The sequence below is a fragment of the Poecilia reticulata genome, chromosome 5 (assembly GCF_904066995.2).
Source record: "Poecilia reticulata chromosome 5, P_reticulata-male-v2, whole genome shotgun sequence".
Classification (NCBI taxonomy): domain Eukaryota; kingdom Metazoa; phylum Chordata; class Actinopteri; order Cyprinodontiformes; family Poeciliidae; genus Poecilia; species Poecilia reticulata.
This window is the reverse complement of record NC_088834.1, coordinates 59,936-79,400: the sequence shown is the minus strand read 5'-3', so window position 1 is coordinate 79,400 and position 19,465 is coordinate 59,936. Positions and strand designations below refer to the sequence as shown.

Below are 19,465 nucleotides of genomic sequence, written 5' to 3'. Positions count from 1 at the left end.
CATTCTGAGTCAACCATCTTTTGTTTCTCAATTTGTTGCTTTAAATATCTTATTTTGGTTTTATACCATTGGCCTCCTCCTTCCAGCCTGTGCAGCCGCAGTCAGCTGGACGTGCTGGAGGTTTGCCTGCTGCTGGTTTATCTGAGGCGACCGCAGCCAGTCGGCCTCACTAGGCGCCTTGTGATGAGCGTGTTCCTGAAGATGTGCTGTGAAACCTCATGATGCCGAAGACGTCAACAGTTCTGCTGCTTCCAGAGAAACCCAGTCATGTGAAACGACCAGAGCAGTTAGCTTTGAAAATCAGCTGATCTGATTATCTATAAACACGTAGTTTATCCAATAAATGTGGTCAGTTTGTGTTATAGAACCGCTGAAGGAAGGAGGGCTGGACGTTAACAAATTACACTGAAAAACACAAAATGCACCAAGTATTTCTGGTTTCTAGAGCAAATATAGAACTGCTGAAATCAGACAAAACTAACTTACAAGTAACTCTTAAAACAGTATGGGAGCCTGTTTTAAGGTAATAATTCCTTAATATTGATGGAAATGTTCTAGCTATAAGTGAAATAATCTGGAAAGGACACTGACGGGGCGTGTCCTAACATGCCGTGTCCTAACGAACCGTGTACTGACGGGGCGTGGTCTAAAGGGGCGTGTCCTAACGGGCCGTGTACTGACGGGCCATGTCCTGATGGGGCATGTCCTAAGGGGCCGTGTCCTGACGGGGTGTGTCCTAACGAGGGCGTGTACCGACGGGGCGTGGTCTAAAGGGGCGTGGTCTAAAGGGGCGTGGTCTAACGGGCCGTGTACTGACGGGCCATGTCCTGACGGGGCGTGGTCTAAAGGGGCGTGTCCTAACGGGCCGTGTACTGACGGGCCATGTCCTGACGGGGCGTGGTCTAAAGGGGCGTGTCCTAACAGGCGTGGTCTCATTAACTCTAAGTCGGGAGAGGACGACGCGCTGCTGCAGAATGACGTCCAGTAAAAAGTGACTGGTGCGTTTCAAAACGTTGTGTTTCCATCGCCTCTGGTTTTTATCTGATTCTCGTTTTCTGTCAAACTGTGACTGAAGAAGAACTAAAGAATCCATTTTCTAACCAGACTAACAGATTCAGTGAGTCGGACTTTAAATAGGACAAAAAGCTGCACCTCCAGCAGCAGTTGTTGCTGTAACACCGTAAATATTGACGTGACTTTAACCCGCGCTTTGATTTAATCGTCTTTTCAGACCCAGCTGCAGAGACAACTGAGAACAATTATCCTTAACATCATAATTAATATAGTTCTAACTGATTTATATCGCAATATAAAACAAAAGTATTTTCAAGCTCATCTGAAGAATATTTTAGATTTATTTTTAAAAGTTGAACATGTCAAACAACTGATTTCTATAGAGAAAAATATTTTAAACTAAACTTTGGAACATGGATTTATCTTTTATTGATGTCTAATAAGTAAAATATAAATTGTCAATCTCTCCTGTGTGCAGCTCATTTTAAATATCGCTTTTTCAAAAAGCAATTAGAAAACAAATCTAGAAAGACAAAAAATAAACAATTTAAAAATAAATTTCAGACGTTTTTAAGAGAAAATATCTAAAAGATAAAACTATGACTGCACAGAACAGATATTCTGTTTAAACTGCAGCAGCTGCCAAAGACATGCAGTAAATAAAACTGTTTGATCTGCACTGAGCTCTGCTTCGGTTTCTGTCCGACTCTAAACAGCAGCAGCTCTCCGGACTGAACCGTTCAGGTTTTATTATTATTACCACCATCTGGTTATTCGTCTCGTTTTTAGCTTCTCTTTTCATTCATGTCCTTCCTGCTACTTGAAGCGAGAGGCTGCAGCTGCAGAAACATTAGCATGCTAACATTAGCGTTAGCATGTCTGGTTGCTGCTAACCTAACTTAGCCTGCCGGTATTCCAGCCTCATGATTGGTCCAGCAGGAGCAACTCTTCCTGATTGGCTGTTCCGGAAGAGGATGCAGAAAACAGGAAACAGTAAGAAGGTTCTGATCCAGACGCCGGTTTGGATCCGGTGAGGAGTTCTCCTCCTGCTCAGGTCTACAGACGTTCTCAGGAAACGAGTCTCATTTCAAACAGAACCAGCCTGAGCTTCCTGCTGCCGCTCGTTTCCCACCAGTAACCCAGACCTGAACACCAACTGGGCCCAGTTCAGGTTCTGTAGCGGTCCTTCTCACCTCTGGTCCCGGTCGCCATGTCCGCCACTTTCTGGAAGGCGTCCAGGAAGGCTCCAGTGAGCAGGAGGGTCGCCCTGCACAAAACACACAAACATCCAGAAATATCACAGCTCCGAGCTTCCAGTGCGGTTCCAAGCAGCCGGCCAGCGTTCGGCCGATAATCACCTGATTTACTAGAGAACATTCAGAAACACTTTCAGCAAGAAGAACAAAACTAATCTGAGCTTCAGACATTTCATTGACTTGGCATCACCAATCACCAGATACCACAGGAAACGGACCAGCAGAACCGCCGCACTAAACAGCTGTAAACATTTACTCTGAACAGGTTTATGCATTTCCTGCAGCAGAACCAAAGCAGGTCCATCCTGCCAGCTGAGCTGCTGGATCCAGATGAGACGCGACAGAAGGCAGCGTCTCGATTGGAGGTTTCAGGCCGCAGAGCCTAGAGACAGTCTCTCTGAAATCAGAGAGTTCTGGGTTTCTCCAGCGTATTATAGGCCTGGCGGGCCGCCATGCTTGTCGTGCCCCCGCCAGGCTAAGCGTTGTGTGATTAGTTAGCGTTAGCATGAGGTCGGTTGCATGTTTCTCTGTGTTCCAGATGAAATCAGTAAAGCTGCTGTGGATTTTTATTATCTTGGAGAAACTCACAGGGTTTCCCACAGAAACCTGCTCAGCCCGGCGGTCGGTCCACCGGGTTTTAGGATTAAAAGATGTTAAGTTGACAGGAAATGTGAAATATTGGGTAATAATGTTACTGGAAGACAAAAATACAATTAAAATAAACATCAATTATTTGCACTTCTGTTAAATCCAAATTAAATCATCAGTTAGTAAAACATCTAAAAACATGATGTAATGCTGATCACATTTAGAACCGGCCCAAGGCATAAACAAACTAAGAGAATATCAATGCTGGACCAGAGTCCAGCATCTGGTTCGGACCGGAGTCGGACCAGAAGCGGCTTGGTTGGACCTCAGCCGATAAGTTGTATCTTGAGGTGTGCCGATCGATCGGCCACCGATCATAATCTGCCGATTTCCATGAAAAAGTGTTTGATCAGTGATCGGTGATCATCGTCTCTTGTTGCCGATCGCCTGCGTCTCATTTCTCAGCCTGCCTGTGCAGCTGGTCTCCTCTTTCCTTCACTCTGCAAACGCGCAGCAACAAATCCTAAGCGATGTGGAACTATAACTATGACGCACTGAGTGAATGGGGACGTTTGTGTGTTGCGGCGGAAAATTGCAGCAGGTCAAAATGCATCAACACAACGAAGCTAATAGACATAAAAACAATGTTATACTTGAGGAGTTTGGCTACATCGAGGCTCACTGCAGTAAAAAAGACATTTGGAGGATCAGATAGCAGGTAAAGCAGCACAGCTACAAACACTCACCTGGATTAGCATGACGGTCAGAAAGCTAAACAAATAACCCGCTAAATGATTTAAGTCTTCGAGCTGCGATGTAAGACGCTGGTTCTGCTCTCGCTGTTGAACCGCTGCTACGCTACAGGTAGTAATATTTCACAGACGGAGCGCCGCTTCTGCTCCACCTGGTAGTGACTCTCACACCGAACCTCTGCTTAAAGCTGCAGCATCTAACCTAAAAAATACATTTTACATACGTATTAAAACTTTTGCTGTCCTAACATGAGACAGATAATCTCTAAAAAATAATCAATCTCCTCCCTGCTCTGCATAATTACTCTGCTCAGTCAGAAACAGCCACTCAGAACTAGCAGTCAAATATTACTACCTGTAGCGTAGCAACGGCAGCAGAGTGACGCTCATCAAACTATGGATGCAACAGGAAAGGCTAAATGCGGCTTCAGTGTGACCAATACTGTGACTGTCATTTTCAGAAGCGGTACCCAGATTTCTTATTTCTGTGAAGAGATGCAACCTGGATGATTGACTGGACTTCCTGTTTCAGCAGAGTGAGCCTGCATGGATCCACTTTGAGCTCAAAGAGCCGAATCATGAAGTTATGGCGGCTGCGGTTACCTGAGGTGGGCCTGCAGCTTGGCTCCTTTGGAGACGAAATCCTCCCAGGTGGGATAGCTGGCCTGCAGCAGACAGACAGACAGACAGACAGACAGATGGTTGGTTCACTGAACAGCAGCCATGTTTAACACGCCGAGCCTAAAGACTTGACCTGAACGGTTCTGATCTGAATGGTTCTGAGTGGCCCGGTCCGGCGGACCATTAGAACCACACAGGGCCAACTGGTTCCAATCTGTTCAGTTACAAATCCTTCAGTCTGTAAGCCAGTGAAGAGGCTCCGATGTGTCACATCAGCCAGATTATTACATTCAGACGCTCATTAATCATTCAGGCCAGTTGGACTTTAACTCTTCTGGTTTATCACAGACAGAAAGAACCAAGAAACCCAAAACAAAGAAAGATGGTGGCGACTAAAACAGAAGAATAAACTGAGTAGATTTATAGTTGTAAATAAACAAATAGTTATGAATGTTCAAGCAGCCAACATGTTGACAACAGACAGGAAGACAAACAGGTTTAATACATCGGAGACAGAATAAAGCAGGAACAAGAAAATATTTCCAAAGCATCAACGACCTTCTGCTGCTTTGCTTTAGTTCAACAGATATAAAGCCCTAAGCAGCAACTGTGGGGTCAAAGACTGAACTGGTTACCTCCATGGTTCCTTCACTGAATGTCACTGAACCAGGATTACAGTTAAACCAACTAACCAACCCAACACAAACCAACCCAACCCCAACTAACCAACTCAGAATCCAAACAACCCAAACTCAACTGAAACATGCTGAATAACTTTAGCCTAAAGAGAAATGGAAGAAGACACAAAAATTTGTTCTAACTTTATTCCTCAACACAACAAAGGCTCTGAATCAAACTGTCCTCATTAGTAGGACAATTGCATCAGAAATGATTACATACGAATAATTAAATCTAATTAACTTCCAATAAAGAAGCAGAATGAAGCAACTCTGTGGCTAACCAGCGTCCCACACATTCCTGACTTTGGCTTCTCGCGCTACAAGAGATCAATAATTTAGCAATAAATAACAATTTGACACCAAAGAGGGAAAAAACCATTTTGTCCCATTGTGACTCAGAGAATCCGAAATGTAATGAAATAGTGAACAAACAGATAAATATGGTGATTAAAAGAGTTCAAACAGTCTGAGGACGAGACGCTGCTGAGGGGAAATAAAGCTCAGAACGCTTAACGCACATTGTACCCCAAATTAATAATACAAATTTATTTAATGCTTTTTAGGACAAAAAAGCCCCATTTTTACCAGATATAAACTATTCTACATCCACAGGACAGAAAGGACAGACATCACACAGAAGATAAAGTGATGATAAACTGTAAAGTTTATTACATCAAAATAAAGTAATAATTTAACCCAGACTGCCAGATTTTTGGATACGTTAAAGTAAAGCAGAATATTTTGTTCCTACAGCATTTCGTGAAATGACTTAAATTCATTCAACACAATGCAAAAGCTCTGTCTGCACAAAGTCACTCCCCTCAGGATGACAGCTGCTTGAAACTAACTGGAGGCATAGATTCCCAAACATAGATCCTTCAGCACAGACTACAGCATCTGGACAGAGGAACTCTGCATCCCTGACCCAATAGCCACTCTAACCACAGCGAATAGAAACAGAGACGGAGCCGACAAGATGTTCTACAAAACCTCATTTCCTGGTTTAGACCTGAGTAGCATACTGACTGCATATGTATTCATATTATTAGCAATGCGAGCTAATGCTATTAGAGAGAGAAATGTAGCAATGAACATTAGCTGACAAGCTAATGCTGTTGCATTGTGGTCACAAACTGCAACGACTAGCGTTGCATGGGGTTTTCCAACCTGCAACCAGAAAGAGCTGAATTCTGGTGCGACAACATTCCCAGATCTGACTGGAGCCAAACCAGACATTCCTCAGCCAACCAATGAGGTGGCTGGATTCAGGGAAGGTGAGGCTTATTTACCAGCCGTTCCAAGTTATGGTCAAGTTATTTTTGTGACAATTCTCAGGAACAGAGCTGAAGTTGAGCACCCAGTTGGGCAGATGGAGGATTTCATGCTGCGATCTTCCTCCCATCCTGACCCACGAAGCTTTATTCTGATCTTTGCCTTGTGTTGCTGAGGAAAAGCATAAAGCCCCATCCTAACTCAGCTGATCTGACGAAGATCCTGAGGTTCAAAGCGCAGACACGCACGCGGCCTCCAGCCTAGCCGGCCCTCGCTAATCATGCTGCATGCTAGCAGATAAAGCTTCACAGGAAAATTCCTCAACCTGACGAGCAACAGAGTCGCTTTCACTTATCACCTGATTCCAGCTCTGGGAATACCAAGACCCTTAAAACATCGTAAACACACCGCTGGAAGAACAGAAAGGTTTCTCAGCATGTTCTTCAGGAACAGCTACTGCTAGCAGCTGCTAGCTTCAGGAACCAGCCACGGTGTGTTCAGTGTGATTTTTATCCTTTAGCAAACAGCAGCAAAGAGTCTGCTGATCTGGAGAAGAGGAAGAGAGCCAAGTCTCACATGACGTTTCTCCCTCTTTGCATCTGATTTGTTTATCTTTATTCGGCTTTCAAACTTTTTCCAACCGATTTCTCTTCTGCCTCTCAAAGCTGAAGCAGTCAGCTGGTTTTTCAGAACCTGCAGCATTTTGTCTGACTGGAAGCTGCAGCTTCATACACTCTTCCTGAAACATCTCCGGCTTCGAGCCGGGCGCCGTAAGGCCACACTCTGCATGGAGCTGCCGTCGGGACCGAGCGGGTCTGGAACCGCTGCGGATCGAGCCGCTGCATTAGAGATTACAGCGTTTTAATCCCCCATAGAAAACCTCATCTGAACAGCCAATCAAAACAAACAGGAAAAACCAGCTTTCATTAAAGTCACGAGTTTCTCCAGATCTGATAAGAATGTCAAATATTCAAAAAGCTCAAACTGAATGCATCTAAATTAAAATCATCTTCTTTTCCCATCAATACGTCACCAAACTGCAGTGGTTAGGATTTTGGTCGGCTCTGATAAAGACATGCTTTCATGCATAAATGGGAGTAACTATGTAACCCTTTCATTTCCTGTTCAACAACAAACATTTCATATTCTGCCGTTTCTGCTGCGTTTAACTGCTTGAACCAAATCTGGACAAGATTGACTTTGTGCTGACGTCAGCTGGAAGAAGACGACCAAGATGCTTCCTCTACTTTCACTTTGTTAAAAACAAAGTTGGAACCAAGAAAGAGCTGAAGGCCGAGCAGACGGTCGATTCAGGATGAATCACTTCGTTTCCTTCCTGCCAAACAAACTAAAGCTGCATTAACTACCAGAAGCAAAGCGGAAAACAATCCACTAAAATCAGTGGCTGCTCCAAATAACAGAGGGAAACTTTTTTACATTATCGCCTAATGTTACTGAACGTTTTAATACACAAGTCAAATCTTTTTGTTCGTCACGTGCTGCAGCTTTAAGCAGACATTCGGTGAGAGTTCACTGCAGGGGGATGATTATGTGATGCTGTTGACTTTAATCAATGTTTCCTTTTCTTCTCGACATTATTTGATATCAGTGTTGACATTTATTTGACTCAGAATAATTTATAGCTGAGAGCCTTACTGATATTATTTTACTGATATTTTACTGATAATTATTATTTTACTGATATTATTTTACTGATAATTATTATTTTACTGATTGCAGGTTTTCAGTCCGTTTGACTGAATAGCTGCTGTTTTGTGCATGTTTTATAAATTAAGTGAATTTATTACCAGAACATTTTTCTGAAGGTGCTGGTATGGTGAGCTCTATAGCCCGAAAAATACGGTAATTGGTTTAAAAAGATTTTTTGAAACTGAATTAATTATGTGCAAATAGCAGCGACTAGCAGCGTAATCATGTAATGTTCTCACCACTAGGTGGCAGCAGGTACAGAGCATTTACATTAAAACCAGAGAATTAGTGATGCTGAATGTTCCAGGTAGCGCTGAGAGCTTTGAATCTAGCAGTGATGGAAAAGACAGAGAAGCTCAGCAGGAGTTAGAAAGAACATGAGTCCATTTCCCACAACATGTCTGTGAAGTGAGCTTCTCTATCTGGTTACTATAAAAACTAGAACCAGAGAAACTGAGATGTGGAGGAAAAGTTTTGTCTTCAGTTTCTGCCAGGAAATCATCTGTTTTCATCCAAACATGCTCAGGTTTCACACCAGGTGGTCAAATATACAGACATTTTGTACATGCAGCTCTTCATATTCTAACAGTGAATATGAAGTGAAATGTTTCCCAAATATTGTTGCTTCTTTCAGAATAAGAATTATTTTCTGTATTCTGGCTTTAAGATGCTGGTGGATTAGTTTGTAAAACACTTTGAAGTTTCTACAACTTCTTTAAATTTAACACCACAGTGTTGTTTCACTGTTCAGGTGTGTTTCTGAAGAGGACACGTTTAGTGCAATTTGAAGTAAGAAATGTGATAAAATACGTTTTTGTGTTTATCTGATTCCTGTTCAAGACACTTGGATAAGAATGACTGTATGTGTAACATAGGCGGCTACAGAGGATCTCGTTTCCAGTTTGGTTGGTGGTCGTGTTCCTCGGGATTCTTTCAATTACAACAATGTTCCTCGGCTCAAACCAGGTTGGAAAACACTGGACTAGATGACAACAGAAATAAAATAACAGAGTGTAGGCCTGCTTCGTGTGTCGCTCTGTGAGAAGCATCAGGACTTCACCAAGTTACCCAGCTGCCAGACCAACCTCATGTCTGTCATCCTCTGACCTTTAACCTTCTGGGTGAATCCTCCCAGTGTTTCTACAGAAAACTGAACTCCGTTCCTCCCACGCTCACCTGCGGCCCGTTTCCCTGTAAGGAGTCGGCGGCGCTATGAGGAAATATGAAATATCATATCAGTCCAGTGAGTCAGCGCCGCTCGGCACATCACGGCCTGCAGACGCAGGGTGTGTCTGCTGTGTGTCACAGCGAACGGCCTGTACTTAACGCCACACCCACACTTAATTACATATGAACTAGAGAACACACACAACCTGAGCTGGAACACACACACACACACACACCATGCATATTGCCAATTCAAAGCCTTTGTTCCTCTTCTGAGGGAGAAAAACGTTAAATCAGCAGCTTAATTTGAATCACTGATCAATAGTTCTGATATTTCGCACCTGAAGGTTTTTCTTGGCGTTTTAATGAGGCAGGAAGGACGGGTTGCCGTTAGAAACTGTGTGTTGGCGTAGGATGGTCCTGGTCTGAATCCCTGCATGAATCTGGGTACTCTGGGTACACTCTGGGTACTCGCTAGTACTCTGGGTACTCTATGGTACTCTGGGTACTCGCTAGTACTCTGGGTACTCTATGGTACTCTGGGTACTCGCTAGTACTCTGGGTACTCTATGGTACTCTGGGTACTCGCTAGTACTCTGGGTACTCGCTAGTACTCTGGGTACTCGCTAGTACTCTGGGTACTCTATGGTACTCTGGGTACTCTATGGTACTCTGGGTACTCTATGGTACTCTATGGTACTCTGGGTACTCTATGGTACTCTGGGTACTCTATGGTACTCTGGGTACTCTATGGTACTCTATGGTACTCTGGGTACTCTATGGTACTCTATGGTACTCTGGGTACTCGCTAGTACTCTGGGTACTCTATGGTACTCTGGGTACTCGCTGGTACTCTGGGTACTCGCTGGTACTCAATGGTACTCTATGGTACTCTGGGTACTCTATGGTACTCTGGGTACTCTATGGTACTCTGGGTACTCTATGGTACTCTGGGTACTCGCTAGTACTCTGGGTACTCGCTGGTACTCTGGGTACTCTATGGTACTCTGGGTACTCTATGGTACTCTGGGTACTCTATGGTACTCTGGGTACTCTATGGTACTCTGGGTACTCGCTAGTACTCAATGGTACTCTATGGTACTCAATGGTACTCGCTAGTACTCTGGGTACTCGCTAGTACTCTGGGTACTCGCTAGTACTCTGGGTACTCTATGGTACTCTGGGTACTCGCTGGTACTCTGGGTACTCTATGGTACTCTATGGTACTCTGGGTACTCTATGGTACTCTGGGTACTCTATGGTACTCTGGGTACTCGCTAGTACTCTGGGTACTCTATGGTACTCTGGGTACTCGCTAGTACTCTGGGTACTCTATGGTACTCTGGGTACTCGCTGGTACTCTGGGTACTCGCTGGTACTCTGGGTACTCGCTGGTACTCAATGGTACTCTATGGTACTCTGGGTACTCTATGGTACTCTGGGTACTCTATGGTACTCTGGGTACTCTATGGTACTCTGGGTACTCGCTAGTACTCAATGGTACTCTATGGTACTCAATGGTACTCAATGGTACTCTATGGTACTCTGGGTACTCGCTAGTACTCTGGGTACTCGCTAGTACTCTGGGTACTCGCTAGTACTCTGGGTACTCTATGGTACTCTGGGTACTCTATGGTACTCTGGGTACTCTATGGTACTCTGGGTACTCTGAATACTCGCTGGTACTCGCTGGTACTCTGGCTACACTCTGGGTACTCGCTGGTACTCTGGGTACTCGCTGGTACTCTGGGTACTCTATGGTACTCTGGGTACTCGCTGGTACTCTGGGTACTCGCTGGTACTCTGGGTACTCTATGGTACTCTGGGTACTATGGCTACACTCTGGGTACTCCCTAGTACTCTGGGTACTCTATGGTACTCTGGGTACTCTGGCTACACTCTGGGTACTCGCTGGTACTCTGGGTACTCTATGGTACTCTGGGTACTCTATGGGTACTCGCTAGTACTCTGGGTACTCTATGGTACTCTGGGTACTCTGGCTACACTCTGGGTACTCGCTGGTACTCTCTGGCAGTGTTGTAGTACTCGAGATTGGTCTTGGTCTCGAGACCATTTTTTGATGGTCTCGTCTCGGACTCGACCACATTTGGTCTCAGTCTTGTCTCGGGCGCTGAGGACTCGGCATTTTATCTCAAGACCAGTCGAGACCGAAAATATCACTAACCATGCAGCAAACTATCCAGTTTATTTGTTAACATCTTTGTTTTCAGTGGATGCAAAACACACCGATTAAAATCCAACCAATCACGTGTTTCTGTTTCTCCCCACCTTTCACTCCACGCGGCTCCAGACATGCGCAGTGGTTTCCTCTCAGCGGCAGAAGATCTAATAGTCAGTAATATAATAAAGCTGCATCAATCATCAGAAACCCGATGGCCACAGCTAACTCAGCAGCGCTTCGCTTCCACACACGGTGGGGACAACGTCTAACTTTTTTCCTCACTTAGAAAAGCAGCTTAAAGAAGGTAAACTCTGTTGACGTGATGTTAGCAAAGCTAGCTGTATAGAGACACATAAGCATTGTGGTGAAAAGAAAAAGGTCACTGCTCTGAATTATTGTGCGGAGATGTTGACCGACTTGTTGCACATATGGGACAACGCTGTGTCCAAAAGTCTGCAATGTAGTGATGCGACATTCAGGAGCAGTACGATTCCTCTGGTCATTGGATAGGACTGGAGTGGCACTGAGAGCCTATCAGATTACCATACACTGTCAGAATAGCATACATCAGAGGTTCCCAAACTGTGGGGCGCGCCCCCTGGGGGGGCGTCGTGCCATTGCAGGGGGGGCGCGGGAAGCCGTCTGGATGAAAAAGAAAAACAAAAAACCTGAACGCTGTCTGCGCTGGGTTTTTACCTTAGAACGGCCAAGTCTCTGTTATTCCTCTGTCAGTTTCATACAGTAGGGGCTTCCAACCTTCCCATATCTGTCCTCTGTCACTTTTATCAGCAGTTAAAACTGTTTAATCCGTTGTTAACATGTGGTAACCTGTTTTTCCGAGCTGCCTTTAAACGCAACATGAGCGCTACGACGCTGAGACCTGCTGCTGCTGTGAGAAGCTGCTCAGGTGTTAGAATCATGGCAGCAAACCAGCAAAACGCTAAGAACTTTTCAGTTCCCCCCAAACTAACCGACTGATTAGTGAAGCTGCTTGATGCAGGTAAAGTTAGCTAAAAGATGACTAGCTAGCTAATATCAATACAGCACCTAAAGCTTGTTAACAAGTAGCTTATAGGCTAAGTTGTTGTCTATGTTCAGCTACATAGATTCATTTTGCCCCCCAAAAAGTCGACCCCCCCTCAAAAACACATCGTTCAACCACACAGCTATTCGTAGGGGGGGCAGAAAATGTTTGGGAACCACTGGGGGGCTCAGGACAAAAAGTTTGGGAACCAATGGCATCCATGTTTCTACTTCTTGCTTGTTGCTCCGTGGTCAGTGTTCATAGTTGAGCATCAGGGTTTTGCCTCAGTTTAATGGTGCAGATGGTTTCTGACATGAGCAACATGGGTAAACACCCAGGGCGTTATGTTTTTAGGGATGGCACGAGACCACCGCGGATCGTAGCACAGAGATGGAAGCAAAGCAGAACAAAGAGTTTGTTAAAATTAACATTGGTTAAATTAAGTATTTAATATCTGTGTTTTTATGGGAATATGGATCTTTCAGATCAATTTGAGAAGTAATTTTGATCTTATTTCACATTTTATCATATCATGTAGAGCATGGCGCTGGTCTTGGTCTCGTCTCGGTTGTCTTGACCACAACACTGCTCTATGGTACTCTCTGGTACTCGCTAGGTACTTTATGGTACTCGCTGGTACTCTCTGGTACTCGCTAGCTACTCTCTAGGTACTCTCTGGTACTCTCTATGTACTTTATGGTACTCTCTAGGTACTTTATGGTACTCTCTAGGTACTCGCTGGGTACTCTCTAGGTACTCTCTGGTACTTTATGGTACTCTCTGGGTACTCTCTGGGTACTCGCTGGTACTCTCTAGGTACTCTCTAGGTACTCTATGGTACTCGCTGGGTACTTTATGGTACTCGCTGGTACTCGCTGGGTACTCTCTGGGTACTCTCTGGGTACTCTCTGGGTACACACAATGCATTTCTGAATCTAAGAAAAATATGAATCTACCCCAAAGGACAAAACTCTGCATTTTAGCATCAACAACCTCCAACTGCTGAAGGTGAGAACTCGGCATTCAGTACGTCATGAACGGAGCAGTGATTCTCCCAGGTTTTCTGTATTTGCTCCTCCTGTCCTCAGAAATGTCTTGAGTTTTTACTGGTGTAGTTTGTGTTTTAAATGTCTGGGCTGCTTTACTTCGCATCCATTCTGCTTTATGCAGAAGCTTCAACTCTTTTAGCCTAGCACAGCTTTAGCCATGCCAACAATCCGGAAACTGTAACCTGCACAAAATAATCAACCTGTGTTTTATTTTGGCGGGTCAAACTGACAGCACACTTTAAGTTCCGGGTCACAGGTGAATTCGGATCTCCATTGCCGTTGCTGCTTGTCTTGGCGTCTTCCAAAATCACGGAAGAATACGGCTGGATCGAGCCGAAGGATTTTATGGGGGTTTTCTGGCAGCCGCTCGACGGTCAGTCGTTTGTTTTACGTACTTTGTTGTTTTGTCAAATAGAAATGCGGTGGCGACACGCCCACTCAATCTATGCATCAGTGATTCAAAAATGGTCTTATTGGTTTAAAGGTCATTCTCTCTTTGTTCATTCTGTGGCCGAATAGATGAAATATCCTCTAAATGTTAAATAGACCCTTTGATTTTTGTAAATTTGTCCTTTTAGGATAGTTTTAGTTAAAGTAAAAGGTCAGGGGTCATGATGTCACTCCTAATATAGACAAGAGAGAAATCAATGAGCCGTCTGTCTCACCTAGAGCTCCTCGTCAGGTTTCTGCTGACTTCATATTTACAGAAAATATCAAAGTAAAAAAGTCATTTATCATGAAACATGTCTGAAGAATTCTGCTGATATAAACAGTTTTGTCTCGATTGCAAAAGTAGCAATCAAGACAAAACTAGAGCACAGAAAGTAGCAGAAAGTAGCAGAGAGTACCAGAGTTGTTTCCTGGATGACCTCAATAAATCAGATTAAACTCAGTTTCTTTGCAGCCTGGCCTAGATATGACAGTACAGCATTAGCGCGGCCCACAGGGAGAGCGGACCTCTGAAGTCCCGCCCCCCGGTCCTCATCATGGCTGACATTCGGTGCTAAGCTAAGCTACACCGACTTCATGCACACTATGCTTGTAACGATAGAGCGGCAGATGATGGACCAGTCCGGTACCAGACACATGATGGACCAGTCCGGTACCAGGCGGATGATGGACCAGTCCGGTACCAGACACATGATGGACCAGTACGGTACCAGGCGGATGATGGACCAGTCCGGTACCAGACACATGATGGACCAGTACGGTACCAGACACATGATGGACCAGTACGGTACCAGGCACATGATGGACCAGTCCGGTACCAGACACATGATGGACCAGTCCGGTACCAGACACATGATGGACCAGTACGGTACCAGACACATGATGGACCAGTCCGGTACCAGACACATGATGGACCAGTCCGGTACCAGACACATGATGGACCAGTACGGTACCAGACACATGATGGACCAGTCCGGTACCAGACACATGATGGACCAGTACGGTACCAGACACATGATGGACCAGTACGGTACCAGGCACATGATGGACCAGTCCGGTACCAGACACATGATGGACCAGTACGGTACCAGGCACATGATGGACCAGTCCGGTACCAGACACATGATGGACCAGTACGGTACCAGGCACATGATGGACCAGTCCGGTACCAGACACATGATGGACCAGTACGGTACCAGACACATGATGGACCAGTCCGGTACCAGACACATGATGGACCAGTACGGTACCAGGCACATGATGGACCAGTCCGGTACCAGGCGGATGATGGACCAGTCCGGTACCAGACACATGATGGACCAGTACGGTACCAGACACATGATGGACCAGTCCGGTACCAGGCGGATCATGGACCAGTCCGGTACCAGACACATGATGGACCAGTACGGTACCAGACACATGATGGACCAGTCCGGTACCAGACACATGATGGACCAGTACGGTACCAGACACATGATGGACCAGTCCGGTACCAGACACATGATGGACCAGTACGGTACCAGGCACATGATGGACCAGTCCGGTACCAGGCACATGATGGACCAGTCCGGTACCAGGCGGATGATGGACCAGTCCGGTACCAGACACATGATGGACCAGTACGGTACCAGACACATGATGGACCAGTACGGTACCAGGCACATGATGGACCAGTCCGGTACCAGACACATGATGGACCAGTACGGTACCAGGCACATGATGGACCAGTCCGGTACCAGACACATGATGGACCAGTACGGTACCAGGCACATGATGGACCAGTCCGGTACCAGACACATGATGGACCAGTACGGTACCAGACACATGATGGACCAGTCCGGTACCAGACACATGATGGACCAGTACGGTACCAGGCACATGATGGACCAGTCCGGTACCAGGCGGATGATGGACCAGTCCGGTACCAGACACATGATGGACCAGTACGGTACCAGACACATGATGGACCAGTCCGGTACCAGGCGGATCATGGACCAGTCCGGTACCAGACACATGATGGACCAGTACGGTACCAGACACATGATGGACCAGTCCGGTACCAGACACATGATGGACCAGTACGGTACCAGACACATGATGGACCAGTCCGGTACCAGACACATGATGGACCAGTACGGTACCAGGCACATGATGGACCAGTCCGGTACCAGGCACATGATGGACCAGTCCGGTACCAGGCACATGATGGACCAGTCCGGTACCAGACACATGATGGACCAGTACGGTACCAGACACATGATGGACCAGTCCGGTACCAGGCACATGATGGACCAGTCCGGTACCAGACACATGATGGACCAGTCCGGTACCAGACACATGATGGACCAGTACGGTACCAGGCACATGATGGACCAGTCCGGTACCAGACACATGATGGACCAGTACGGTACCAGACACATGATGGACCAGTCCGGTACCAGACACATGATGGACCAGTACGGTACCGATGATGGACCAGTCCGGTACCAGACACATGATGGACCAGTACGGTACCAGACACATGATGGACCAGTCCGGTACCAGGCGGATCATGGACCAGTCCGGTACCAGACACATGATGGACCAGTACGGTACCAGACACATGATGGACCAGTCCGGTACCAGACACATGATGGACCAGTACGGTACCAGACACATGATGGACCAGTCCGGTACCAGACACATGATGGACTAGTCCGGTACCAGGCACATGATGGACCAGTCCGGTACCAGATACATGATGGACCAGTACGGTACCAGACACATGATGGACCAGTCCGGTACCAGGCACATGATGGACCAGTCCGGTACCAGACACATGATGGACCAGTCCGGTACCAGGCGGATGATGGACCAGTCCGGTACCAGACACATGATGGACCAGTCCGGTACCAGACACATGATGGACCAGTACGGTACCAGACACATGATGGACCAGTCCGGTACCAGACACATGATGGACCAGTACGGTACCAGACACATGATGGACCAGTCCGGTACCAGGCACATGATGGACCAGTCCGGTACCAGGCGGATGATGGACCAGTCCGGTACCAGGCACATGATGGACCAGTCCGGTACCAGACACATGATGGACCAGTCCGGTACCAGGCAGATGATGGACCAGTCCGGTACCAGACACATGATGGACCAGTCCGGTACCAGACACATGATGGACCAGTCCGGTACCAGACACATGATGGACCAGTCCGGTACCAGACACATGATGGACCAGTCCGGTACCAGACACATGATGGACCAGTCCGGTACCAGGCACATGATGGACCAGTCCGGTACCAGACACATGATGGACCAGTCTGGTCCATCATCCGCCGCTCTATTGTCCCTGTGGGGCCACCATACTTTGGCCCGCTGGACCTTAGAAGTTTCCCTGCTGCTGATCTGAAATCTGGAGGAAACTGGAGCCGAAAGCAAAAAATCAATTAATCACACAATAACTTTAATTTAGTTCCATAACTACATTTAATACCATTTGGACCACAATTGTGAAAGAGATGGACCAATTTAATATCGTTGAAAACCCACATTTTGGAAAAAGCTGCAGACATTCGACTCCCAGATCAAAGTAATTTCTGCGGTTTTGTTTATTTATTCTGGATATTTAGAAAGTTGTCCAGTTCCAGCATTAATTTTAAAGGCTGTACTCGCTGCTGAGGCCTCAGAGGGCAGCGCCGGCCCGGCCCGCACGAGTTGGGCCAGCCAGCTGCTCAGTCAGCTCCCTCCTCAGCAGAAGCTGATGCAGGAAGTTCAGCTGGTCAGAACCAGAACCAGGATACCACTGAAGCCGGTCTCTTCCTGGTTATCACAGATGACTCACTGCTGCGTTTGCAGGTTTCATCATGTTGCACACAAAGTGTTGAAGCAGAGGGCGAGAACACGACTGCAACTCTTCATCGCTCGTCTTCCTCCCAGCACAGGCCTGGTTTGATTCAGAGGAACCGGACCTGAAGTCATGCTCCATATTTCATCATCACAGGATCCTCTGCTACACGAGGTTCTGGTTCTGGTTCTGATTGAGTCATCGCCTGTGGTTTGCTCAACAAATCAGACGAGTTGGGAACAAACTGGAAACTCCTTTATCTTTGCGTGACCAAGACAAAGGACCAGCAGAGCTACTGGACCAGAACCTCCCCCAACAGGGACCAGGTCCAGGAACGCTGTGAAACAGGACGTCAGTCACTAAAACACTAACAATCACTTTAAGGAAACCCGTTTGGGAAAAATCATCACTTTAGCCCAACATGTTGGACCAACGTTCTGGAAAATCTGCAATAAGTTCAGATCTATGTATCCTAACTAAATGTGGCGATCTGTTGATTTGCAGGAACTTAAGCCATCAGAAGGGGAGTGAGTCAGAGCGATTCTGGTTCTGGTGTGTTGGATCCGAACCGACTCGCTCCAGTGAGTCCAACTCATCCGTGGGAGGAAGAAACGTTCAGATTCAACTGGAAACCCGACATTTCCCAACCTGGAGGAAGCAGCCAAACGGGTCACGGCTTCCAACATGGACAACCGACTGACTGACTGACTGACTGACTGACTGACTGAACGACTGACTGACTGACTGACTGACTGACTGACTGTTGTCAGCTGGTAAATCCCAATCCAGCCTCCCTGATGGCCGTTTTCCAGTAAAAACCTTTAAAAAAGGTTTTGTTGGCTCTGGTGGCCTTTAGATGAACATTTTGCTCCAATTAATTCACTAAAGTAATGTTAGTGTTGCAGTTTAGGCAATAAAATGTTTATTTTCTTATTTAAAAAAAGAATTGAGTAGTTTGTATATTTTAATGTATTTCTACTATTGCATAAAACTTGAGCAGCTAAATGGAAAATCTGCAGAATGTAAATGATCAGAATAATCGATAACTGAACACTGGCTTCGTGAACAGAGGAAGATGTGTGATGAAGAGCATAATTACCTTCATGTCGCTCATGATGAGCTGGAAAAGTCCTCCCAAGGCGCCGCATTCCTTCTCTACACCCGCATCCATTTTTCCACACGCTCCGGAAAAATACTCCAAACACTAAACTTTTCTTCTACTCTTCCAGTAAAAGCAAGCAAACAGGAAAAGGCGTTTTTAATCCCGCTCCAATAGAGTCAAATCGCCGTTTTTTATCCAGCAGAGGCGACTGGGTTGCAACTCAGGAGCCAAAGTCCAGCTTTTAAACAAACGGAGGAAAAAACACCAACTGCCGTTGGGCTGCACTCATCCGATGCTACCGGGCGGCCAGCTGGATAAACGCCCGGAACAACAACACATCGTGGCTAGAGACTCCAGCACTCTCCGGGAAAGTCTGACCGGGTTTCTGCGGTTGGCCCTGGCGGGTAACAGTCCCAGAAACCGGGAGAAGCGGCTCTTAAGCCCCGCTAACTCTGCTAGCCTCGGTTAGCATAAACTCCGCTAGCAACCTGTGACTGTGCGCGAGTCCGAACGGAACACGCACTCGCGTGACGCGTCCGAACGCACGGTTCGATCCGGATCAATCACGGCGACCGGATTCACCGGTCCGGGATCCTCTCTGCGATCCGGCGGGACTCTACAGCCGACTGTGTTTGAGTCCAGGACAGCGGCGGGATCATTTATTTTCCAGAGAATGTTGGTCGACAGAAGCGGCCGCGTCCCTCCGGCTGCTCCAACAGGAGTCCTAACCTGAACTGAACGAGATTCTCCCGGAGAC

The 19,465-nt window shown here is 46.4% G+C and overlaps 1 protein-coding gene across 3 annotated transcripts in view; it reads right to left on the bottom strand.

The window, feature by feature from the left end:
* Nucleotides 1–19,465, bottom strand: part of mtss1 (MTSS I-BAR domain containing 1) — a 45,490-nt gene extending 26,025 nt beyond the window's left edge. Inside the window, exons 1-3 of one of the 3 annotated variants that reach the window (XM_081606716.1) lie at nt 18,706–19,465; nt 4,214–4,275; nt 2,208–2,281 (exon numbers count right to left, since the gene is read on the bottom strand). In XM_081606716.1, coding sequence (XP_081462842.1) covers nt 2,208–2,281; nt 4,214–4,275; nt 18,706–18,777 — 208 coding nt within the window. In that variant the 5' untranslated portion in view covers nt 18,778–19,465. Of the gene's footprint in view, nt 1–1,908; nt 2,187–2,207; nt 2,282–4,213; nt 4,276–18,705 lie in introns of those variants that run through there. The other 2 variants (XM_081606717.1, XM_081606718.1) reach the window with 2 other exon arrangements.